Raw genomic sequence first — 27,347 nt, 5'->3', positions numbered from 1 at the left:
GAAGTACTACAGGGTCAGAGGTTTTACAGTGTGTGCTTTGTTCACCCATGTATCCCCCTGCAGTTAGAACTGTGCCTAGAAACACAGTAGGCACTTAGTAACTATTTGAGTGCGTGGATTAATGAAATTGTTACTTAATCCAATGTATAGTATTGGCCAAAATTATTCATTTATTTTTAATAGCTTCTAGTGTACATGTTTTTACACAAAGTAGAGGATTAATAAGTATTGTTGAAAGAATCAATTTATTCAAACTACATTGTTCACATTCTTTATTTTAGCAAAGGAATATTGTAGAACATTATTTGCTTATGAAGGTACTAATGAAGATGAGCTCTCTTTTAAAGAGGGAGAGATAATCTACTTAATAAGTAAGGTAAGATAGTTCTCAATTTTTCAATGCATTAATTTATTCATTCTTACATTCCTTCTCCTTACATTCCTCCTCCTCTAGAGGAGCTGGAACTTTGTCTTATTTCTGTGTCCTGATATGGCACATAGTATTGCCTAATAATTGATTTATTGGGGATTTTTTTACCGTAATGTATGTTTTTTCTCTAACCTCAACTCCTCCGGGTTTCTGTTCTCACTTCCTAGTTCACCTCATTAAAATTTTTCCCCCCTCTAATGTTTGTTGTTTATAATGTAAAAAAAAAAAAAAAAGAAGAAAAATAAGGAAACAATTGAAATTGCATCAATATGAAAATGTTTATAAAACCATACAATGGAAAGTGATGCAACTATTTCAAAGTATGAATATTCCAAAGTATAACTTGGAATAAATTATAGAAAAAGAAAACCCAGGAGTTTTTGTGTCTGGGCAAAATCCCGTAACTATTTGTAATAGAAGAAAACTATAAATATTTTGGTTTTGTTATAACCATATAGAATAATTTCTGAAAAATATCCCATTGTTTTAAATTGACTTTGTTATCAGATAGTTTAGTGAATGTAATTTTTAATATCCATACAGTTTTGGATCGATAACCACTCAGTTTCTCATGGGGGTAGGTATTTGGAAAGAATTGTAGAATATCTTGTTAATTTCTAAAGCAAATGGATAATGTCTTTGTTTTTGGTATATAAAGTATTAAGTAAATTAAGTAAGACACGTTTAGAAAATCATATTCTCTCTCCACCCTCTTCTCCCACTTTTCTTTTTCCTTTCTCCTTATAAACTGAATTTTAAAATTATTTGACTTATTTTAAGAAAAAAAATGAAACCTAATTTTATAACTACTGCTGGAAGTAATATGTGGTAATATTTGCTTTTAGGGAGGACTTTATGATCTGTTTAGCCCTTTTCTTCCCTTGTAAAAATAATGGAATTGAATATTTTCATGTTTTGTTATAAACTTTTTTCTTATTTAAAGATAGCCCCAGTTATTTTAATTATTCCTCATTTTTCATTACAGGAGACTGGAGAAGCTGGCTGGTGGAAGGGTGAACTTAATGGTAAAGAAGGAGTATTTCCAGATAATTTTGCTATTCAGATAAACGAACTGGATAAAGACTTTCCAGTAAGCCTTTTTTTTTTTTTAAACAATGTTAATAATAGTTTAATGAATCTTTTGCCAGTATTTCTTTAAAAACAGGTGTTTTATATTGTTGTTAAATAAGTTTATGAGGGGGTTTCCAGTTTATATATTGAGGTAAAATTGATTTGAACTGTAGTAAAATAAAATAATATTTTAGTTCTGTGTTTTACTTCTGGTGTTCTTTCCCCACTGACTGTATTGAAAAGTAACCTTGGACTTTGTTACTTTATTATAATTAAAAGAAAAAGTCTCTCATTGTAGTTAGACAAATTAACACTTGTCCTGGAAGAAATTATACTTTAATTTTTTGGAAAATCATATTTTTAGTTACTCTTAATCTTACAGGATTACTCTTGTTAATGCATTTTTGGGAGGGTAAGAAGCAGTCTTTGCTTTCTTACCAGATTTAAAGTGACGCTGAGTTATTCATTTGTGATCTTTTGCTTTTCTGCAACTTGATCTCTTTTTTCCCCATAGAACAGTGGACCTCACTGAAGATTGATTGGTTGATTGACTGAAGTATAATTGACATACAATATCCTATTGGTTTTAAGTGTTAAAGATCATAGTGGTTAGATATTTTTATATATGACAAAATGGTCCCTACGAGAAGTCTAATTATCACATCACCAAAGTTATTATAATATTATTGACTATGTTCTCTATGCTGTACATTACAGCCCCATGATGGACTTATTATAATTGGAAGTTTGTATCTCTTCCTCCCTTCCATCTTATTTCACCCGCTCTCTAGCCACTTCCTCTTTATGGTAACCAACACTCTGTTTCCTATGTCTGTGAATCTGTTTCTGTTTTGTTTGTTCATTTGTTTTGTTTTTTAGATTTCACAATAAATGAAATCATATGGTATTGTCTTTATCTGTTTGACTTATACCACTTAGCATATTATCCTCTGGGTCCATCTATGGATTTCTTTCTTTTTCTAGCTGAGTAAATCCACTGTGTATGTATATATCACATGTATATGTATGTTGTCCTCTAGTAGGGAACAGTTTTACTTCTTCCTTTCCAATTTGGATGCCTTTTATTTTTTTTTCTTGCCTAACTGCTGTGGCCAAGATTTCCAATATTGTGTTGAAGAAAAGTGGTGAGAGTGGGCATCCTTATCTTGTTCCTGATCCTAGAGGAAGAGCTTTTAGCTTTTTACCATTGAGTGTGATGTTAACTTTGGGTTTGTCATGTGTGGACTTTATTATGTTGATGTACATTCCTTCTGTACCCACTTTGTTGAGAGGTTTTATAAATGGATGTTGGATTTTTTAAATGGTCTTTCTGTGTATATTGAGATGACCGTAGGATTTTTATCCTTCATTTTGTTAAAATGGTGTATTACGTTGGTCCATTTGAAGATGTTGAATCATTCTGAAATAAATCCTAAATGATTATGATGTATGGTTCTTTTGATGTATTGTTCAGTTCAATTTGCTAATATTTTGTTAAAGATTTTTGCATCTGTGTTCACCAGGGATATTGCCTATAATTTTTTTTTTTCCTGTGACGTCTGAACGATTTTGATATCAGGGTAATGCTGGCCTCATAAAATGAATTCAGAAGCATTTCTTTCTCTTTAGTGTTTTAAAATAATTTAAGGATATTTACTAATTCTTCTTTAAATGTTTGGTAGAATTCACCTATGAAGCTATCTGGCCCTGGACTTTAAAATTACTGATTGAATTTTATTATTTGTAATTGGTCTGTTAACATTTTCTGTTTCTTTGTAATCAAGTCTTACAACCCAGAGGAAACGGATAAATTCTTAGAAAAGTGGAATTTATCCATAAATGGAATTTATCCATATCTGGGCTTTCCAATTTGTTGGCATGTAATTGTTTATAGTAATCTCTTGTGATCCTTAATATTTCTGTAATGTCACCTATAATTTCTCCTCTTTCATTTCTTCTATATTTATTTGGGTCCTCTTTTTTTCTTGATGATTTTTGACTAGAGGTTTATTGATTTTGCTTATCTTTTCAACAGTTAGCTTTTAGTTTCATTGATCTTGTCTTTTGTTTTTTAATCTCTGTTTTGTTTATTTCTGCTCTGGTCTTTGTTTTTCTGTTAACTTTGGTTTTTTTTTTTCCCCCCTCCTAATTCCTCTTAGTATAAATTTAGATTGTTTCTTTGGGAATTTTATTATTTCTTGAGGTAGGCTTGCTTGTATTACTCTGAACTTGCCTGTTAGAATTTTGTAGTGTTCCATAGGTTTGGAAAGTTGTTTCTATTGTTTTTATTTTCATTTGTCTCAACATATTTTTAGATGTTCTCTTTGATTTCTTTGTTGACCCATTGATTGTTTAGTAGCATTGTTTAGTCTTCCTGTGTTTTGTTTGTTTTTTTTTTTCCCAGGGATTGTCTTGTAGTTAATTTCTAATTTTATACCATTGGGATTAGAAAAGATACTGTTATGATTTCAGTCTTCTGGAATTTTCTGAGATTTGTGGCCTAACACTGTTCCATGTGCACTCGAAAAAAGTGTATTCTCTAGTTTTTTGGACAAAATAGTGCGTATGTATTTATTAAGTCCAACTGGTCTAATGTGTTGTTTAAGGCTAGCATTTCCTTATTAATATTCTGACTGGATGATGTAAATGGATTATTAAAGTCACCTACAATTATTGTGTTACATTCAATTTTGTGTCTGTTAATATTTGCTTTATATATAACTTTGGTGCTTCTGTGTTGGGGCATAAATATTTTTGAATGTTACGGCTTTGTCTTGGATTGACACCTTTATTATGTAATACCCTTTGTCTTTTCTTACAGTCTTTATTTAAAGTCTATTTTGTCTGATGAGTATTGCTACATAAGCTTTCTTTTTGTTTCCATTTGCATGAGATATTTTTTTCCATACCTTCACTTTCAGTCTGTATGTCTTTAGTTCTGAAGTGAGTCTTTGTAGGCAGCATATAGATGGATCTTGGTTTTCTGTTTATCTATTCATCCAGTCTCTGTCTTTTGACTGGAATATTCAGTTCATTTACATTTAAAGTAATTATTTGTAGGTATGCACTTATTGCCGTTTTAATTGTTTCCTGTTTGTTTTTGTAGCTTTTCTCTGTTCATTTCTTTTCTTGGTCTCTTCCTTGTGGTTTGATAGTTCTTTAGTGTTACATTTAGGCTCCTTTTTACTATTTATTTTTTGTGTGTGTGTTTCTTCCGTAGGCATTTAGTTTGTGGTTACTATGAGGTTTCTGTATATTGACCTATATATATAGCGGTCTGTTTTAAGCTAACAGTTCCTTAAAGTCAGATGTATTTCTAGCACTAAACCTTTATCTCACATCTGATCCATGTTTTTTGTTTTGTTGTTTCACTTTACATCTTTTTATGTATCCCTTAACTAGTCATTGTAGTTATAGTAAAATTTACTGTTTTTGTTTTTTAACGTTTATACTATTTAAATGGCTGATTTACTGCCTTTAATTAGATATGTATTTCTATCAGTGAGATTTTTTTTTTTCCTTTGTATTTTATTTGGAGTTATGGTCTTTTTTTCCTACTTAAAGAAGACCCTTTAACATTTCTTATAAGACCTTTTTAGTGGTGATGAACTTCATTAGTTTTTGCTTAACTGGAAAACTCTCTCTCCTTCAGTTGTGGGTGGTTTTGCCTCTTAGAGTGTTCTTGGTTATGAGTTTTGCCTTTCAGGTCTTTAAATGTATACTGTTACTCCCTTCTTGCTCACAAAAAGTTTCTGTTATAAAATCAGCTGATATTTTAGGGGGTTTCCCTTATATGTTACTGCTTTTTCTTTTGTTACCTTTGAGATTTTCTCTTTAACTCTTGTCATTTTAATTACAATATATTTTTGCGTGGCTCTTTTTGATTTCATCTTGTTTGGAACTCTTTTTGCTTCCTATACATGGATGTCTTTCCTTCACTAGGTTAAGAACGTTTGTAACCATTATTTCTTCACATAGATTTTCTCTTTTTTTCTTTCTGAGACCCCTGTAATGTGAATGTTAGTATACTTGATATCATTTCTGAGGTCCCTTAAACTATTCTTATTTTTTAAAAATTCTTTTCTCTTTTGCTATTCTGACTGGGTGATTTCCAATATTCTGTCTTCCATTAAGGTGATCCATTCTTCTTTATCCTCTAATCTCTTGATGAACTCTGGTATATTTTTAGTTCAGTTACTGAAATTTTCAGTTCTGTGACTTTTTTCTTTTTGAATGTGAGCCCATGTGAGCCGGGGTAGGAGGGGCAGAGGGAGAGAAAGAATCTCAAGCAGGCTTTATGTCCAGCATGGAGCCTGACTCAGGGCTCAGTCTCTTGACCCTGAGATCACAACCTGAGCCCAGCTCAAGGATTGGATGCTTAACTGAGTGTGGCACCCCTCATTTTGGTACTTTCTTATATTTCCTACCTCTTTGTTAAGGTTTCTTTCTGTATTCCTTCATTCATCTCCCAAGTTCAGTGAACATCTCTGTGACTATTCCTTTGTACTGTTTATCAAGTAAACTGTTTAATCCCTTAGGGTTTTTTCCTGAGGTTTTATATTGTTCTCTTGTTTTGGACATCTTCTTTCTCCTTATGTTGTTTGTCTTTCTGTGTTTGTGTCTGTAAATTTGGTGTCTATAAATTTGGTAAATTACCTGTTGGTCTTGAGGGAGTGGCCTTGTATAGGAATTTCCCCTTTGTTGATTGTGTTACCAGGAGGATTTGGCTGGGGATCTGGAGCTAGAGTGGACATGGGCCAGGGGTTCCCTGGGACTTGCTACAGCAGGGCACTTTGGCAGGATGGCTGGGGCTAGAGTTGGCCTGGACTCCTTGGTGGATGACTTGAGCAAGTGTGGGCATGAGAGATTCCAGTGTACTCTGTGCCAGGGCCACGCTGGTGGGAGAGCTTGAGCTGTTGGCTGCAGGCCTGTGGTATCCTGGAGCTTCTGGGGCTACCTTGTTGTGATGGCTAAAGCTGGGGCTGGCACAGGGCAGTGGATTGCCTTGGTTGGACAGCTGAAATTGTTCTGGGTTTGGGGCCCCAGACTTGCTGGGGCAGTCCTAGGAGGCCAACTTGAGTACTTGGACTCTTCTCATCAGTACTGTCAAGTATGGGTGTGAGGAACATAAACAGTGGTGCTTGCTGGCATCTTTGACCCTGGAAAGAGTTCCTGCAGTTCCTTCATTTGGGAGAGGCTCTAGAGTTAGTAAGTGGATTTCGCAGCACTTGTAGTCTAGTTGCCCTTTAAATTGCTGTTTTGTTTTTGTGCCCTAGGGCAGGTGAGTCTGCTTGGGACCCTCAGGGATATCCCTCCCTTCTGCAGGTTTTTGTATCTGGGATGTGGTTTATGTTGTTACCTTGTCTGCCACTGTTCTCTGTGTGGTCCCTCTATTGTTTGCTGTGTAAAAGCTATTCATTCAGTCCACCCTCATTTTTTCTGGAGGAATGGCCCTATATGTAGGTGTAGATTTATTGTGTCCATGGGAGGAGGCAGAGTCTTCCTATGCCACCATCTTGGACTACCTCCTTTTTGCCTCTTCTCTAATTGAGTCAGAGAGCAGAGACCCAGGACAAGACAGTCTACCATATTTTATTTAAGCTAATCTAGAAATTCCTACCTTTGCAGTCTTTATATAGTTAAGTAAATTATTAGAGGTTGCTCTATGGGTTAATGCTGTCTGAGGCCCTTCTTTTGTTAGATTTCAGTCAGTATTTATTCAGCCTTTCAGGGTGCTTTATTCTTTTTTTTTTTTTAATTTTTAAAGATTTTATTTCTATTTATTTATTTGACACAGAGAGAGATCACAGGTAGGCAGAGAGGCAGGCAGAGAGAGAGAGAGAAGCAGGCTCCCTGCTGAGCAGAGAGCCCAATGTGGGGCTCGATCCCAGGACCCTGAGATCATGACCTGAGCCTAAGGCAGAGGCTTTAACCCACTGAGCCACCCAGGTACCCCCAGGGTGCTTTATTCTTATGCCTAATGAACAAATTATTGGGGGGGGGGTTATTCGGTGTTTATATAGCATTGACTCTCAGTTATTTTTAATTTGGTAAAACCAAATTCACATGCTTAGGAATATTTGAAGTTTAAGTCTTAAAAATAAATGAATGGTGGGATGCCTGGGTGGCTAGTCAGTTAAGCGTCTGACTCTTGATTTTAGCTCAGGTGATTGTCTCAGGGTTGTGGGATCCAGCCCCGTGTGTGGCTCCACATTCTGCTTAACATTCTCTCCTTCCTTCCCTGCTTTCCCCTGACCTGAGTGGGAATCAGGAGTTGGACACTTGACTGACTGAGCCACCCAGGTGCCCCATAGACCTTTGATTTAAATCTTCTCTTTGAGAGTTCTTAAGAGTCAAAGGTATAAGCTAGATACATTTATTAGCTATTCTTTTTTTTTTTTTAACCAGTTTCTCTCTCTTCCTTTCCCTGCCACCTCTCCTTTCCCATAGTACTCAATTGTTAAAAAGAGGTAAAATTGTGCCTAGGAATCTTAAAGGAGGCAGTCATGAATATTTTTGATTACCATTAAGATATTTTGGGGTTTACCAAACTCACTGGTGAGTTTTGATATACTGGAATTTTGATCAAGAAGACATTTGCTCTAACAGATTAATTTTTTTTCAGTGACCTGTTGGGTTATTAAGATCTTTTTGTTTTATAATTTTTGGCAGGGATGGGATGAGGACAGATAATATTAATGATCAGAATTTATTTTAAGTATAAATATGTAACATGTAAGTGTTCATGTATCTTCACTGTTGTTATTTTAATAGAAACCAAAGAAACCACCACCACCTGCTAAAGGTCCAGGTATGTAAGAAACATATTATTCAGTTTGATATTTTTTATATTTTCAAGTTATAAAATGGTGAAATTGGGTTTTAAGTATAAACCACTTACATTAGCAAAAATCATATATCCTGATATACAAACTAGAAATATATAAAAAGTAGCTGTTCATATGTATTAGTATTTTTAAAGTATAAACTGTATAAAGTAGGATCTTAAGTATAATTTGGATACTTTAGTTATAACATCATTTCTAATTAAGAAAATTGACAAAATTTAGATAGAATACTTAATATATTGATCTGGCCAATTAGTTATTCTGCCTTTTCATATTAAATCCATTTGTTAATGTCTTAATGTGTTGCTAAGGGTTAAGCAAACTAGAAGAGTTTATTTTCATTTTTTTTTTAAGCAGAAGTATATTACAGTATTCTTAGAAGACTTTTCCAGAGTTACAGTTTTATAATATGGCTCTTTGTCTATTTCTGTAAATTTTAGCCCCTAATTTCTGATTTTTTACAAATAAAGTACAATTATTTATTGGAAGATTTGCTTTATTTTAAAATAATACAAGTCCTTCCCTACTCCCAAGTTTTCGGCTTTGTATTTGCTGACCCAATCCCAGAACAAGTAAAGCACAAGTTAAAAATAATTTTTATAGAAGTTGGTGTTAGAGGATTTTTAGTCACCAGTCATACTTGGGCTTTTTAAAATTTAACTAAAGTTAAATAAATTAAAAACTTGAATTCACAGTCACAGTAGTAACATTTCAAGTCTCCATACTCCATATTGGATAGTACAAAAATAGAATATTTCAGTCATCATAGAGAGTTCTACTGGAGAGTGGTGTTGTAGATGATATGAACATCTTCATTTGACAAAGAGGGATCTGAGACCACAAGGTAACAGCTGTAGGATTGGATATTTAGCCTAGTGATTCTGGTATATTGTTCTCTCTGTTAAGCCATGTTTTTCTCTGATGTTATTTTTAAACTAACCTGTACTGTTTAGTAGTATAATTGTCTTTGTGCTTTGAAACTATTTTTTTTAAAGTATTAACTTTGTTTTTTTCCTTAGCTCCAAAGCCTGAGTTAATAACTACAGACAAGAAGTATTTTCCTGTAAAGCCGGAAGAAAAAGGTGAGACTAATTATCCCACTTTCAGAAAAGTAATTCTTTCTTTTGTGGTCATTGAAATTAATAATATCTCTCCACACTGAATGATTTACATTGATTTTTAACAGCCATTCACTATTTAACAACGTTTGGAATTTTCTGGGAGGAAGTATTTTGTTAAAATTGATAGGAAATAAAGATTTCACTCAAACTGATACCAATTTACATTCATTAAAAAGTTAAACCATTACTTCAGTAAGAATGTAGTGTTTCATTATAGTTCATTATATAAGAAAACTAGGTATTAAATAGTTATATTTTAATTTTTTTTGGAGTCTCAATTAAAATATATTAACATTTGCTGTGCAGAAGCTTTTGATCTTGATGAAGTCCCAAAAGTTCATCTTTGCTTTTGTTTCCTTTGCCTTTGGAGACATGTCTTGAAAGAAGTTGATGTGGCTGATATCAAAGAGTTTACTGCCTATGTTCTCCTCTAGGATTCTGATGGATTCCTGTCTCACGTTGAGGTCTTTTATCCATTTTGAGTTTATCTTTGTGTACGGTGTAAGAGAATGGTCAAGTTTCATTCTTCTACATATAGCTATCCAATTTTCCCAGCACCATTTATTGAAGAGACTGTCATTTTTCGACTGTATATTTTTTTCCTGCTTTGTTGAAGATTATTTGACCATAGAGTTGAGGGTCCATATCTGGGCTCTCTACTCTGTTCCACTGGTCTATGTGTCTGTTTTTATGCCAGTACCATGCCGTCTTGGTGATCATAGCTTTGTAGTAAAGCTTGAAATCAGGTAATGTGATGCCGCCAGTTTTATTTTTGTTTTTCAACATTTCCTTAGCAATTCGGGGTCTCTTCTGATTCCATACAAATTTTAGGATTATTTGCTCCAGCTCTTTGAAAAATACCGGTGGAATTTTGATCGGAATGGCATTAAAAGTATAGATTGCTCTAGGCAGTATAGACATTTTAACAATGTTTATTCTTCCGATCCAAGAGCAAAGGAAACAGTCAACAAAACAAAGAGTCAACCCACGGAATGGGAGAAGATATTTGCAAATGACAGTACAGACAAAAGGTTGATATCCAGGATCTATAAAGAACTTCTCAAACTCAACACACACAAAACAGATAATGATATCAAAAAATGGGCAGAAGATATGAACAGACACTTCTCCAATGAAGACATACAAATGGCTATCAGACACATGAAAAAATGTTCATCATCACTAGCCATCGGGGAGATTCAAATTAAAACCACATTGAGATACCACCTTACACCAGTTAGAATGGCCAAAATTAGCAAGACATGAAACAACGTGTGTTGAAGAGGATGTGGAGAAAGGGGAACCCTCTTACACTGTTGGTGGGAATGCAAGTTGGTGCAGCCACTTTGGAGAACAGTGTGTGGAGATTCCTCAAGAAATTAAAAATAGAGCTTCCCTATGACCCTGCAATTGCACTACTGGGTAATTACCCCAAAGATACAGATGTAGTGAAAACAAGGGCCATCTGTACCCCAATGTTTATAGCAGCCATGGCCACGGTCGCCAAACTGTGGAAAGAAGCAAGATGCCCTTCAACGGACGAATGGATAAGGAAGATGTGGTCCATATACACTATGGAGTATTATTCCTCCATCAGAAAGGATGAATACCCAATTTTTGTAGCAACATGGACGGGACTGGAAGAATTATGCTGAGTGAAATAAGTCAAGCAGAGAGAGTCAGTTATCATATGGTTTCACTTATTTGTGGAGCATAACAAATATCATGGAGGACATGGGGAGATGGAGAGGAGAAGGGAGTTGAGGGAAATTGGAAGGGGAGGTGAACCATGAGAGACTATGGACTCTGAAAAACAATCTGAGGGTTTTGAAGGGGCGGCGGGTGGGAGGTTGGGGGAGCCAGGTGGTGGGTATAATGGAGGGCGTGTATTGCATGGAGCACTGGGTGTGGTGCAAAAACAATACTGTTACGCTGAAAAGAAATTAAAAATAATAATAATAAATTAACATTTCTTAGGTGAGTTCTTTTAAAACATGGATGTGTTTTGTTATGTATTATCTAATTTTCACTGTCTATATTTGTCATATAAACCTGGAAAGTTATTCCAAGGTACACATGTATTTTGACAAAAACATTATTTTGTTTGTTATTATTAATTTGGAGAAAATAATTATTTCTTTTTGTGCAGACAGATCTGCAGTGGTTATATCTAGTATACTAGGTTATATATACATTTGACCCTTGAGCAGCACGACCCAGTTTGAACTGGAGAGGTCCACTTGTACATGAATTTTTCCCATTAAATATGATACAGCACTGTAAATGTATTTTTCTTATGATTTATTAACCTTTTCTTTAGCTTACTGTATCATAAGAATAGAGTATATAATACGCATAACATAAATGTGTTAATTGAATGTTTATGTTATTGGTAAGGCCTTCTGGCCAACAGTAGGCTTTCAGTTAAATTTTTGGGGAGTCAGAAGTTATACTTAGATTTTCAACTTTGTGGGGAGATTGGTGCACCTAACTCCCTGTGTTGTTCAAGGGTCAACTGTACAAGACACAACTTGAACACTGTTTTAGAGTGCTTCTGTTTCTACTGTCAGTATTGTTTCTGCCTATCCTGGTGTGTTGCCTACAGTGTTCCTTTATATTCTTAACTGAGTCCTCTCACTTTAGTCCCTTGTCTGGCTTATATTTCATATTGTTGCCAGATTTTTTTTAATAGACTTTTTTTTAGAATAGTTTTTAGTTTGACAACAAAATTGAGCAGGAAGTATGGAGAATTCCCATATACTCCTTGCCCCACACATGTACAGCCTTCCCCACTATCATGAACCAAAATGGATCTCCACAGAAACATTATATCCTGAAGTCCACAATTTATCTTGGGATTTACTCCTGGTGTTGTACATTTTATGAGTTTGGACAAATGTATAATTTGACAAATGTGTAATATGAATTACAGAATATGTCTTAGTACCCTAAGAATCTTTTTTGCTCTGTCATTTCATCCTTGCCTTTTTCAGAATGTCATTTGGTTATATTTATTTATTTATTTATTTTTCATTTGGTTATATTTTAATCTCCATGTCTTCATGACTTAATACCTAATTTCTTTTTAACGCATATTAATAGTCTGTTCACTATCTGTAGCACAGTTTATCCAAATTCACCTATTGAAGACATCTTGGTTGTTTCCATACTCTGTCAGGTATGAATAAATAACATCCTTCTCTAGGTATCTTGGTGGACATAAGTGTTTAATTCACCTAGGTAAACAACCAAGGAGTATGATTGCTGGGACATGTGTTAAGAGAATTTTGTTTAAGAAAATGTCAGATTATCTTCCAGTTTATACCATTTTGCATTCCCATCAACAATGAATGAGAACTCCTGTTAACTCCTTATCCTGGCCAGCTTTTGGTGTTGTTGGGAACTGACCCCCAGATTACAATTTTGTATCATCTTCTCTTTCATTCTCTAAATGCAGTAACCACACTCTGGTTCCTGAATATGTTACGTACTTTTATAGCTTTATCTTTTTCTCATTATCTGTGCTCAGCATGGAAGTTTTTTTATGTCCTTTTTTCTTTACATTTGAGAATTTTTTATTTGTTATGCAAAAACAGTGTTTACTTTGCAGTATTTCTTAATCTAGGTGTAGTATGGCTGTTGTTAGGTCTGAGTCTTGGATCAGTTTATTTTGGTACCTGGTTATAATAACAGTCCTACATGAAAGACTCATTCTATAAAGAACGTAGAACCAAATGTAAGAACTATGTTGGCTTCATTACCAACATTATCATATCCCTTTTATAGTTTCCTTTGTCAAGTAGATCGAGGTCTTATTAAATCAGATGATCTTATAAGCAAAACAGAAGGTTCTGCATTTTTATATCATTTATCTGGTCAAAATCCTGGCCATAATGAGGTAACAGGGACTGAATTTGCCCTGCCGAGTTAAACGACTAGAAAACTGGACAAAGTACATGAAATAGTGGTTTCAGATATTAGACAATAGCATAGGACTGTTACCACTGAAGGAAGGTATCACTGAACCAGTAAAGCAAGCCCTAAAATTACGCTCACCTATTGAAGTAGTTTACAGTCAACCGAAAGGAAGAAGTCCAGTAGAGCCCAGTTTTCCTGTGGAATTGCAGAAACAGGAGATAGGAGTTTAGGGAGGCCATGGCAGCTACAATTTGTGGGGCACAATTCCATAATGGAGGGAACTGCACAGAGAGCACTCTGAGATCTTTGTAGGGCTTACCATGAAGCTTTGGCTGAGTACTGTGAATTAGATACCTAAGAAAGGAAATGTACATAGCTGGAGAAATAACTGCTGGAAAGCATTTGGTGAAACAGTTTCTGGAACTCACTAATAGTTCATGTTCCTAAAAGCCACAGTGGAAAGACTTGATAAGGCATAGGATAGAGTCTGTAAAAGATTATATCACCTTAGACTTAGGGCTTTGCATGTACCTTGGAAGCAGATGGAACTAATCCCAGAACAGAATTCAATACAATTTGAAAGAGTATAACAAAATCTAGCAGCCAAGTGTGTAAAATACAGAATGTCCATTAGCTGATAAGAAAAATTACCGGGCAAGTAGAGAAATCTGGATAATAGCAACTTGTAACTAAAAGAAGAATTAGTCAATTTAAAAGATCCAGAAATGACAAGAGATGATGGAAATAGCAGTAAGGACATTAAAACAGTGATTAAAATTATATTCCTTGTGTTCAAGAAAGTAAAAGACAATGCAAGACTGATGGTGAAAGAAATGGAAAATATAAAAAGACCCACATTGAACTTAGGCAGATCAGTTAATACAGTATCAGAAATGAAAAACATTGTGTGGAATTATCAGTTTACTGGAGACTACAGAATGTAATATTAGTGAACTGGAAGACACAGCAACAGAAACTATCTAAAATGAACTAGAGGGGCAGCTGGCTGGTTCAGTCAGTAGAGCACGCAACTCTTGAACTCAGCATCATGCGTTCAAGCCCATGTTGGGTGTGGAGCCTACAAGAAAATAAAAAAAGCCCTAGGGGGGGAAAAATGAATAGAGTATCAGTAACTTGATGACAATATCAAATAGTTGTTTTTTGTTTTTTTTTTTTTTAAGTAAGTTCCATACTCAACATGGAGCCCAATGTGGGGCCTTAGCTCATAATCCTGAGACCAAGACCTAAGCTGAGGTAAAGAGTTGGACACTTAATCAACTGAGCCACCCACATGCCCTGTTGAGTAGTTTTATTTATGTGTAATTGGAGTCCCTGAACAAATGGAGAGAGAGTGGGACAGAAAAAAAATACTTGAAGAAATAATAGTTGAAAAATCTTAAGACTTGCTGAAACTGTAAGCCCAAAGATCCAAGAAGCTCAGTGAACTCAAAGCAGGAGAAACAAAAGAAACCACCTAAAGGAACTTCATAATCTGTTCAGTGAAAAGCTGTGATAAAAAGAAAAGCATAAAGTCTGAATGAAAATAATTCTCAACCTTGAATTTTCTACCTAGCAAAATATGTTTCAGGAAATGTAGGCAAAATAAAAGCTTTCAGACAAAATCTGAGAGAACTCGTTGTCAGCACACCTGTATATACTACACAGAAAATGTTAAAGGAAATACTTTTTGGCTGAAGGAAAATGATGTTATATAGGCGTTTGGATAAGTAGAAACTGATAAAGAATGCCAGAAATGGTAAATATGTAAGTAAATATAAAAGACTTTTTTTTCTTTTTTTTAAATCTTGTCAGTAACACCAAAGCTCTTCATTGGGAAGATTTTAAAACTTTTTAAAAAAACTATAGTATGTGTTGGTGTCAGTTTGTATGCAAATATAAGAATTTTTAAATTAGTGAGATAGGACAAATGTAAAATGAGGGAAACAATTCTTAATGTTTTCAAAATGTTCTTATTAACCTGACATGCCTAAATCTGGTTCAAGGAATAGAAAAAAATGTCAGTGCTTTGCCTAGTAAGCTTTGGAGATGTGCATTGGGAGAGATAACTAGTATCAGTCTGAGCGTTAAAAATTGGTGTGCATTAAAGTCTGTCTTTTTAAATAAAATTAAACACAAAGTTCTACCCTTTTTCCACCCTCAACAGACGTTGAGGCCAGTATATTCTACCAGTATGTCTGTCCATGACTTTTATCTCTGTTAGGATCTTAATTCTACAGAAGATACACTTTAAAAAGCTCTGCTATGTTGAGCAGAGGGGAGAAAGGAGCTACTAGAAAGCATGAACCTGGGACACCTGGGTAGCTCAGTCAGTTAAGTGACTGCCTTTGGCTCAGGCCATAATCCCAAGGTTCTAGGGTGGAGACCCACATTGGGCTCCATGCTCAGCAGGGAACCTCCCTCTGTCTGCCACTCCCCCTGCTTGTGTGTGCGTGCTCTCTCTCTCTGGAAAATAAATACAAAAATCTTAGGAAAACATGAACCTGATTACCCTACTACCTTTGACTCTTCAGTGACTCCCCATCATCTCATGGGATACTTTTCAAATCTTAAGAATAAATTGTGACTGTTTATTCCCTGCCTCAGGCCACCATGTAGTTTTTATTTTCTCAAACTTGCTTAGTAGTCTCCTGCCCCCTTTTTTCTCGGAGGTACCTGAATGCTGGCCATAGTGTGCTTCATAAGAAGAAAAACACCAACACTTTGGAGCCCAAGTTTTTCTCTTGCTTTTTGTTAAAAGTTTCTTGGACATAGCTTTCAGTAGCCCACTTCACTCTCAGGGACTTGTATTCTTGCTATGGAGTATGTATGAAAAGAAGGGAGCAACTGATACTTATTCTGGAGTGCCAGACAGAGAGACATGTAAATGTGTAGGAGAGAATGTAAGTGAAGCTCTTAGGCTTATAAAATCATTTAAATGGTTACCTTAATATACATGTTCTCCCTCGTGATTGCAGTATCCATAGGAATGGCTGCTAAAGCCCAGGCTGGTTTAACACTTTTACTAATAGAGGCAGTGAATCTGTATTCATTTGCTTGAGGAACTTTTTTTTTTCAGTTTCTATATCTGCAGGTGTAAAGGACAGAATTTGTCTTAATTTTCAGTTGATTCATAAGCAGAGCCATGTGGTACACAACTCCAGGCAGGAACTAAGCACCAATATGTTAATAATGGCATTATTGTTTTGTAATTAGCAGAATGGGAAGGGAGAGTTGTGCTGGTGGGATGTTCCTCTTGAGGTTTTCCTGTCTCTGTGTCTGGCATTAAAGGGGAACAAGTTACTGTTGGTAGGAGAATGTATTCACATGCTAGGAATTCATTGCTAATAGAGGAGACTACAGATTTTGAGGGTTTAGTTGGCTGATCACTGGGACTTTCAACCCCAGCAAACTGAATTGTGAATTGTACCCTATCTTCTTGAAAAAGTTACACTTTATTGACTATGTAAGATTTTGTCTCTTGCAGAAGGTTGTGTGACTGCTGTTGGTTACCACACAAAGGTCCAATAGCATCATTAATTCATTCGTTCAGTTACTGAACTAAGAATTAATAAGGACTATCAGAGTTGGATCTTTTGTTGTCTTATTCTCGATTGCTTAGACAGCCATATATATAAAGGCTCGTGGCTTAACCACCATCTGCATGCTGCTGATTCCCTTTCAGTGTTTGGATTTGTTCATATTCATTGCTGCTTTGTTTGTACTTATTTTGTTTGCATTTCATACTTTCTGCCCATGTATGTATGTATGTATGTATTTATGCGTATATATATGTACATATATATATAAAATTATATATATAAACTATAACTATATGAACTATTATATAAAATTATATACTTATATATACTTATATAAGCTATATATAATTTTTTTTTTGCCTTTTACTTTTGTTTTTTACTGTATAATATGCAAATGTTTTCATGAGAACCCCAGGTAGATACATACTAAAGAACATTTTTCCTAATTATATTAGGGCGGGTTCTTAGATCCCATTTCAGTCCTCCAGGTTTTTTTCCTGGAGCCATCAAATGAATTGTTAGTTAAAAACTGTGATGGGTGGTCTCATTTCTTTTTTTTTTTTTTTTTTTAATTTTTTATAAACATATATTTTTATCCCCAGGGGTACAGGTCTGTGAATCACCAGGTTTACACACTTCACAGCACTCACCATAGCACATACCCTCCCCAATGTCCATAAACCCACACCCCCTCCCAACCCCCCTCCCCCCAGCAACCCTCAGTTTGTTTTGTGAGATTAAGAGTTAATTATGGTTTGTCTCCCTCCCAATCCCATCTTGTTTCATTAAATCTTCTCCTATCCCCTTAACCCCCCATGTTGCATCTCCACTCCCTCATATCAGGGAGATCATATGGTAATTGTCTTTCTCCGATTGACTTATTTCGCTAAGCATGATACCCTCTAGTTCCATCCACGTCATCGCAAATGGCAAGATTTCATTTCTTTTGATGGCTGCATAGTATTCCATTGTGTATATATACCACATCTTCTTTATCCATTCATCTGTTGATGGACATCTAGGTTCTTTCCATAGTTTGGCTATTGTAGACATTGCTGCTATAAACATTCGGGTGCACGTGCCCCTTCGGATCACTACATTTGTATCTTTAGGGTAAATAGCCAGTGGTGCAATTGCTGGGTCATAGGGTAGCTCTATTTTCAACATTTTGAGGAACCTCCATGCTGTTTTCCAGAGTGGTTGCACCAGCTTGCATTCCCACCAACAGTGTAGGAGGGTTCCCCTTTCTCCGCATCCTTGCCAGCATCTGTCATTTCCTGACTTGTTCATTTTAGCCTGGTGTGAGGTGATATCTGGTGTGAGGTGATATCTCACTGGTGTGAGGTGATATCTCATTGTGGTTTTGATTTGTATTTCCCTGATGCCGAGTGATATGGAGCACTTTTTCATGTGTCTGTTGGCCATCTGGATGTCTTCTTTGCAGAAATGTCTGTTCATGTCCTCTGCCCATTTCTTGATTGGATTATTTGTTCTTTGGGTGTTGAGTTTGCTAAGTTCTTTATAGATTTTGGACACTAGCCCTTAATCTGATATGTCGTTTGCAAATATCTTCTCCCATTCTGTCAGTTGTCTTTTGGTTTTGTTAACTGTTTCCTTTGCTGTGCAAAAGCTTTTGACTTGATGAAATCCCAGTAGTTCATTTTTGCCCTTGCTTCCCTTGCCTTTGGCGATGTTCCAAGGAAGATGTTGCTGCGGCTGAGGTTGAAGAGGTTGCTGCCTGTGTTCTCCTCAAGGATTTTAATGGATTCCTTTCTCAAATTGAGGTCCTTCATCCATTTTGAGTCTATTTTCGTGTGTGGTGTAAGGAAATGGTCCAATTTCATTTTTCTGCATGTGGCTGTCCAATTTTCCCAACACCATTTATTGAAGAGGCTGTCATTTTTCCACTGGACATTCTTTCCTGCTTTGTCGAAGATTAGTTGGCCATAGAGTTGAGGATCTATTTCTGGGCTCTCTATATATAAACTATATATATATATATATATATATATATATATATATATATATATACTATAACTATATGAACTATTATATAAAATTATATACTTATATATATAAGGCTATATATAATTTTTAAAAATAATTTCCTTTAATGGAGGATCTAGTTTTGTTTATTTGAAATATATTGTTTTCTCATTTTTTTTTTTAAAGATCTTATTTATTTATTTGACAGAGATCACAAGTAGGCAGAGAGGCAGGCAGAAGGAGAGAGAGAGAGGAAGCAGGCTTCCCGCTGAGCAGAGAGCCGATGTGGGTCTAGAGCCCGATGCGGGGCTCGATCCTGGGACCCTGGGATCATGACCTGAACCGAAGGCAGAGGCTTTAACCCACTGAGCCACCCAGGCGCACCCTTTTCTCCTCATTCTTGAGAGATAGTTTTACCTTACATTGAATTCTAAGCTGGCAAAATAGGTTTTGTTATGTAATTCAACTCTTGCCCGAAATGGAAGTCTTGAGGTCTTGTCTTCTTCATGTCTTTGCTTAGGAGGGTTCTCTTCTTCCTATGAGCCAATAAAAGGAATGCAGAGTAATAATTTAATGAAATTGAAATGTAATAAAAAGTTGTAGATTTTCCAATTCAGATGTTGGCTATGGATAGTCAGGGCTTCATATTATAGAGTGATTTGGAAATCAGTATTCAAAATATCCTTTTAAATTATATGCTGTGGAATTTTGGTATAGTACAGTTTAGTGTGGAATTAAAATCAAGATCTTTGTGTTTAAGACTCCTTTCATGGCAGTTATTGAGGTACTGAACTCAAATGCCTTTACATCTGTGATACAATCTGTAGTACATAAACTCTTGAGTTGAGAGCTATGGCAGGACTCTATTGCATTATATATTTAATATGCTTACCAAAAAGGAAATAGTACTTATCTCTAATGTTCTACAGAGAATCCTTCCAGTTTGAACCTAAAAATAATCTTGACCTCTTAAGGAGTAGCACATTTTCTTTATTATACTTAACCTACACATGAAACAGATTTTTAATCAGATGTTAAACATGTATTAACAGTATGCAAAATCATTCAGTCTCAAAGTTTGGAGGAAAGAAAAAAAAACTATGCAAAATCAGTATGTATATGTTAGGCAGCTGGCTTCTGACAGTCACTAGGAAGATTAAATTTTTTTTCTGTTTGTTTTCTTCCTGTTTCAAGTGATATTCTGACAGTTGCTAGTTGACTAGTTAATATGCACGATAATGAGGAGATTGTAACTATTCAGAGACTTAGAAAATAAGCATAATGTGTTGACTAGAAAAGAGAAAGTGATTCCAGGCCACAGAAAGAGAATGTGAAAAGAATGAGAGAAAGCATAACGTATTCAGGAAATAGCTATAGGTTACTAGAGGAATTGTGAGAAATCAAGCTAGAATGGTAGCTTGGTGCAGTTGTTTCCAGTCTTAGTGGCATATCAGGATTACCTGGGTAACTTTTAAAAATATGCTAATGCCAAGGATCCACTTCCAGAGTTTTTATAGGGTAGAACTCAGGTTGTATTTTTTAAGCTCTCCACGGGAGTCTAATCTGAAGACAAAAATAAGAATCACTTGTGTGATTCATAAAAGGCCTTTCAGTGCTATGGCAGGGACTTGCATTTAACTATTTGTTTATATCTTGCCCTGCTCCAAAAAAGATTTAAAGTAGTGATAAGGGTTTCAGAATTTATATTATGTAAATAAAGTGTGTATGTGCATGTTTCATAGAAATGTTTCAGTCATATTATGACTCATGGGACATGAACTTATTACTGGGTTTGAATACTTCCTGTTGCATTTGGGGGAAAAAAAAACAACAACTCTAGCTTATAGTATAGTAGAGTCTCAAAAGAAGACTTTCTTGACCACATTAGCTTTAGCTTAGCCTACCAGGTTTTGAGGAATCTGGCCCTCTGTTGAGTTCTCTAATATATTCCATACTTTTCTTTACTTGTTGATTTTGTGTAGTAGGGTCACCCATTCTCTAATGTTCATAGAATGAGTTTTTTTCCCCTCCCAGTTACATGGTATAATATCCTTTCCTTGGAATTCCACCTTTGTCTTAGACTCCTCTCAGAATTTTTTTTATTTAAAGATTTTATTTATTTATTTGACACAAAGAGAGAGAGAGCACAAGTAGGTAGAGTGGCAGGCAGAGGGAGAGGGAGAAGCAGGCTTTCCACTGAGCAGGGAGCCTAGTGCAGGGCTCGATCCCAGGACCCTGGGATCATGACCTGAGCCGAAGGCAGTCACTTAACCGACTGAGCCACCCAGACACCCCTCTCAGAATCTTTTTATATGAGAGTCCTTCTCATTTTTCAGATTCTAGGTTAAAAAGTCCAGCTAATGTCACCTCCTTGACATTAGCCTTTTATTACTCTAAAAGTAGATAATTCTCAGTATTGTCACAGATTAGTTTAGATATTTTGTGTATATTTACTTTCTCCTACATTTGACTAAACCTCATGGGGTGAAAGGTCTGTTTGTGTGTGTGTGTGTGTGTGTGTGTGTGTGTGTGTGTGTGTGTGAATTTTATTCAGCATTAGTGCTATAGTTTTTTGCAAAGTAAGTATATAATGTATAAGGTATACCCTATAGCATAATTATTATGTAATTGGAAAGCTTTAAAAAACTGGTGTGACATGTTCAGGTATGTTTTTCTGAAACTGTTCTCTTGCTATTTGAATAGATGTGGTGGTATGGATAAAAAGGATTGGAATGTTTTCAAGAGCAAAGAATAGAAAATAGAAAATCTTTACTCAAACTGAAACAATAGGGGAACAGTGTCATATAATTGGAAGTCTAGAGGTAGGAGTCATGTGACCCTCCACCAAATAATTTCATTTTGGACCTGGATTATATCTCTCTCCATTAGTGTCTACCTTGTCTTCAGGTTGGTTTTTCTTCAGGTCACAAGGATGCTGACTCTGACAATCAGGGCAACTTGATATCTTGTCCATTTAATAGGAAAGAGAGGAATATCTCTCCACAGCTGTGGAATTTAAGTCCTTTTCAGTTTCTTGGACCAATTTTGGGTACATGTTCAATTCAAGACCTGTAAGTCTTTAAAAAGAATGTTGAGCACTTACTAACTTGTTATAATCATATAAAGGTAGCATAGATTTGAGTTAATCAACTATATTACCAGCTAGAGCTGTTGACATATAATTAGGCTCTACTATAAGGAAGGTGGCTTAGGTTTTATATTAGTACATCTTGTTGACTAATTAAATCCCAGGGGTTGTGAGGATGGGGAAAAGAGGTATGAATTATAAAATAAAGGCAGTTTCTGGGGGGAAATATGTATGAGTTCAGCTTTTGACATGGAATTTGATACGAATATTGGAAATCTGGGATGAATCTTGGCTAAGAGTTTGTGTTAAGCATTTATTTATGAGATGCTCTCTTGGAACTTAGCTGTTAAATGTATGGATATGTGTAATGTTGTTCAAGAAGGTTGCTTAAAATGAAACTAGGAAGAGAGGTTAACTTGAAGTCTTAGAATCTGTGCACATTTAAGAAGTTGTTAGATGAACTGGAACTCCTGAAGAAGATTGATGAGTGACTGTATAGGCAGGCAGAGAATGATCTTAGTGAGAACAACTGGAAAGGTTGTATGAAATACACACATATATACTAAACATTGAAGAGCTGTGAAGGGTACGAGAAATTACAGGTCAAGATCTAGTAGAGGAGGGGAGCCCCATAAAGAAAGCCTGTCATTTGGGCCTGTGTTTCCTTTTGAGGCATTTGCCAATTCTGAAAGTGGTAGCTTAGCCTAGGAAAAGAACTTTCAATATAATTTAGGGTTTGAGAGACAAAATTTAGAGCCCAGAAAAAAAAGAGATACTGTAGTAAACTCCTGGACTTTGAGTTGCGTTCCAAAGAGACTTCCTTTGATAGGAAGTGTGAAATGGCCGTAGAACTAGCTTTCAGAAGCACCAAAGCCCAACTGGTAATTGTCTCAGTCTGATTAAGAAGGTGATATGGGATTTTCCTGCACCTTAGCCTGACTGCCTGAAGCAAAGTAAACCTTTATTCCCTGGAGAAGAGGACATAACTTAGAGTTTTAAATTATCTCTGTATGTTTTCATATAAATGTCTCATGTCTCATAGAACAATAACCAGATGTACTTGGGCATATAACACATGACTAGAAACCACCAATAGAAAATAGAACCTGGTCCATAGGTGTTTTAGATATTTGAAATAACAGACACAAGCTATAAAGTATCTATGCTTAATATACGTTTAGAATATTAAAAGATGTGATTGATAATTTTGGCATAACTAGAAGCATGTAAATGCAATGTGAATGCAAGTGTAAATGAATTTGTATAACTATAAAATATATGGTTGACCTTCAACAATGTAGGGATTGGGGTGCTGACCCACCTCACAGTCAAATATTGCCTCATAAATTTTCTTAAAGATTTTATTTATTTATTGGGTAGAGAAAGAGAGCATGCAAGCAGAAAGAGGAGCAGAGGGAGATGGACAGACCAAGTCTGTGCTGAGTACCTGAGGTAGGACTTGATCCCACAACCCTGAGATCATGATCTGAGCGGAAATCAAGAGTCTGATGCTTAACCAACTGAGCCATCCACGTGCCCCTCCCATATAACTTCTGACTCACCGAAAACTTAACCAGTAGACTACTGTTCACCAGAAGTCTTACTGATAACATAAACAGGTGACTACACATCTTTTGCATTATATACTGTATTTTTACAATAAAGTAAGGTACAGAGAAAATGTTATTAAGAAAGTGAGAATGTTAAGAAAGAAGTACATTTCTGTATTAAATCTATATAGGTAGGCTTGGATGGGTCAAACATGTTCAAGGTCAACTATATATGATATATATGTATGGGTATATGTGGTGGTATTTTCAAAAGAAAATTCCTGAATTAAAGCTTAACAGTGGGAAAAAAAGATCTTAAGAGACATTGAATACAATGAAAGGTTTAACATACATGTAATTGAAGATCCAGATGGGGAGGAGAGAAAAGGGACTGGAAACCATATTTGAAGATATAATGGTTTCTAGTCTTCCAAAAATGATGCAAAGCAAAAAGCCACAGAATCAAGAAATAATATGGAGCCCAGCCTGGATATATACAAGGAAAACTACTCCATGCACTCAATATAGTCATGTTGCTATAAACAAAAAATAAGATAGTACTGAAAGCAGCCAGAGAATAAGACACATTAACTTTAGAGTAACAAAAATAAGACTGACAGTTGCTTCTCAGTGGGAAAAAATTGAAGCCAGAAGACAATGGAATGATGTCACCAAAGTGTTGAAGGAAATAACTGCTGACCTAGGAGTATAATGCCAGTGAAAATATCTTCAGAAAAAAAGGTGAAATAAAGACATTTTTAAGCCAGTCACATCTGAGAGAATTTATCACTGGCGTGCTAGTACTAAAGGCAGTTTTAAAGGGTGTTACTTAGGCAGAATGGAAATGATTCCAAATGTCAACGTGGACATACAGAAAGCAAGAGCAACAGAAAGCTGAAATAGATATGTAAATCTAAATATTGACTGTATGAAATAATGTCTTCTGGGCTTTTATAGAAATAAAAGTGCAACAAGACAGCAGGGTGTAAGTGGAGTGAAAGTGTTAGGGCGGGAGAAAAATTATATATGATTTAAAGGATATGTGCTGTAATCTCTAGGCAGTCACAAAAAGTGGAGATTGTGTAAATAAGATAATAGTAATGAGATTGTGGAATAACAATAATACAAAATGGCAAGAAAGGAGAAAAAAATGAAATGAACCAAGCAAGAAAAAAAATAATACTTAGTAATTACAGAAAATGTAAATGGACTGAAGATTCCATTTAAAAGAGAAGTCAGCCATTGTCTGCTAATAAGAGACATACCTGAATGAAAAGAATTCAGTAATATTTAAATTAAAAGGTGGACAAAAATATGCCAGGCAGATGCCAGTCAAAAAAAAGCTGGTCTAACTGTAGTAATAGCTGACAGAGTAGACCGGATAGCAAAAAGCATTAAGAGGGACATTTAAGGGGCGCCTGGGTGGCTCAGTGGGTTAAAGCCTCTGCCTTTGGCTCGGGTCGTGATCCCAGGGTCCTGGGATCGAGCCCCGCATCGGGCTCTCTGCTCAGCGGGGAGCCTGCTTCCCTTCCTCTCTCTCTGTCTACCTGTGATCTCGGTCTGTCAAATAAATAAATAAAATATTAAAAAAAAAAAAAGAGGGACATTTAATTAAGACCATGTGACTTATGAGAAGAAGTTGCCTTTACAGTAAAGGTGAAGTAAATGATACTGATATTCATATAAGAGCTAAGTCTTAATCTTTTCCTCATATAGTATATAAACTTGAATCCAGAAATAAATTGATAGATACTTGCCTTATGACCAAAGTTGCACTGTAAAGAAGGATGCTCTTTATCCTTCTTTATATAATAAATATAGTCATGTTTATTATTTATTTGTTTATTATAATTTAATAATAAATTATAATTTGTTTATTATTATTATTTACATGTTTATTATTATGACTAAATATAGTCATAATAAATAAAACTTAAACCTTACTTACACCTACTTTATAATACCTATTTCTACCTATCTATCTTAACAGTATACGTAGAAGTTCCATGTAAATGGTGGCTCCACAAATTTTCTGCAAAATATTATAAACCAGTATTTCTATGTCCTTGAAGTAGGAAACTTTCTTTAACAGGATATATAAGACATTACTGTAAGATGAAAGATTGACTTTTTGGACTACATTAAAATTAGGAATGCCTTTTACAGAGACACCATGTGGGGGATAAGTATGTCACAGAGTAGGAAATGATTTTTTTACAACACATATAAATGACAAAGTACTTATATTCAGAACATACAAAGAATTTCTACAGATTAGTAAGAAAAAGCTTGATAAAATGCAGCTAAGAGTGTTGAATAGATACTTCATCGAAGTATGAAGTTACTCAAATTTCATTACTCATCAAGGAAATACAATTTAAAGCAAAGTAAGATTCTCACCAAAATGGGTGAAATTTTGAAAAGGAGACTAACAATACCAAATGTTGTTGAGGATTCATATTAGGAGAACTCCTTATACACTGTTGGTGGGAATGCAAATTGTTACATCTAATCCGGAGAACTTAAGTTGAATGTGATTTATACCATATTACCCAGCGCTGGCACTCCTAGTTAAATATCCAGCAGAAATGTGCTCTGTGTATGTGCCAAAGATTCAAATAAAGTTTATCATAGCATTATTTTCATTGGCTCTTACTTGGAAACAACACAATTGTCCATTCACAGTTGAATGGATAAATAAAGTATATTCACATACCAAGTAAGATAGTATGCAACAACATGAATCTTAGGATTTTACTGATGTAAACCTTAAATGTGCAAAAGTGATCTGTAGTGTTAGAAGACACCTTTGGGTAGAAGCAGTTGTGTAGTAATTGGGAAGGGGTATGATGATAACTTATTGTGGCTAATGTTCAGTTCTTGGCCTGAGGGTGTTTATTCATGTATATTCATGTGATGATAGTTTCTTAAGCTTTGTACTTAATGGTCCTGAAAGTGTATTATACTTGAGTTTAGGTTATTTCAGTGAGATTAATATGGGCAGATTTCTTTTGTCCTTGTTTTCTAAAAATGTTAGGAAAATAGATTCAATTAAGAAACCTTGGTGGGGCACCTGGGTAGATGGGTTGGTCAAGCATCCAGCTCTTGATTTCTGCTCAGGTCATGATCTCAGGGTCATGAGGTTGAGTCCCATGTCAGACTCCATGCTGGATGTGGAGCCTGCTTGAGATTGTCTCTCTCCTACTCTCTGTCGTTCCTTATACCACAGCTGCTCGAGTGTGTGCTCGCTCGCTCTCTCAAAAAAAACCTCTACTTTTTGGATTTTGGATAGTACTGTGTTTTTCTCTAACACATCTTTGAGTAACCATTGATAAAGAATGGATTTGATTTTTCAGTCTGAATTTATGCTCTCAGAGCCCATTCATGCTTTGGTGCCAGTATAATTGTTTTACTTTTCTATTTTTTTAAATAATTGGAGTATAGTTGACACACCTGATGTTACATTAGTTTTAGTGTACAACATAGTGATTCAGCAAGTTTATATATTATGCTGTAATCACATGTGTAGCTATCATCTTTTTCTATACTTCACTGTAGCAATATCATTCACTGTATTCCTAATGCTGTGTTTTTCATTTCTGTAACTTATCCGCTCTATAACTGGAAGCCTGTGTCTCCCAATCATCTTCTCACATTTTGTTCAACCCCCCCATACCCCTTCTCTCTTTGCAGCCATCATTTTGTTCTCTGTATTTATAGGTTTGATTATGCTTTTTGTTTATTCAGTTGTTACTTTAAATTCCGCTTAGGAGTGAAATCATAAGGTATTTGTCTT

General features: G+C 35.4%; 1 protein-coding gene across 1 annotated transcript in view; it reads left to right on the top strand.

The window, feature by feature from the left end:
- The window catches only part of LOC111147669 (CD2 associated protein), a 139,380-nt gene that overhangs the window by 85,626 nt on the left and 26,407 nt on the right, over positions 1-27,347 (top strand). Inside the window, exons 8-11 of the mRNA XM_022503876.1 lie at positions 282-376; positions 1,416-1,520; positions 8,276-8,312; positions 9,369-9,431. Coding sequence (XP_022359584.1) covers positions 282-376; positions 1,416-1,520; positions 8,276-8,312; positions 9,369-9,431 — 300 coding nt within the window. The remainder of the gene's footprint in view (positions 1-281; positions 377-1,415; positions 1,521-8,275; positions 8,313-9,368; positions 9,432-27,347) is intronic.

The sequence above is a fragment of the Enhydra lutris genome, unplaced genomic scaffold, assembly GCF_002288905.1.
Source record: "Enhydra lutris kenyoni isolate GAN:26980312 unplaced genomic scaffold, ASM228890v2 scaffoldscaffold17, whole genome shotgun sequence".
Taxonomy (NCBI): Eukaryota; Metazoa; Chordata; class Mammalia; order Carnivora; family Mustelidae; genus Enhydra; species Enhydra lutris.
The sequence above is the reverse complement of the archived record's forward strand: the minus strand, read 5'-3'. Positions and strand labels throughout refer to the sequence as shown.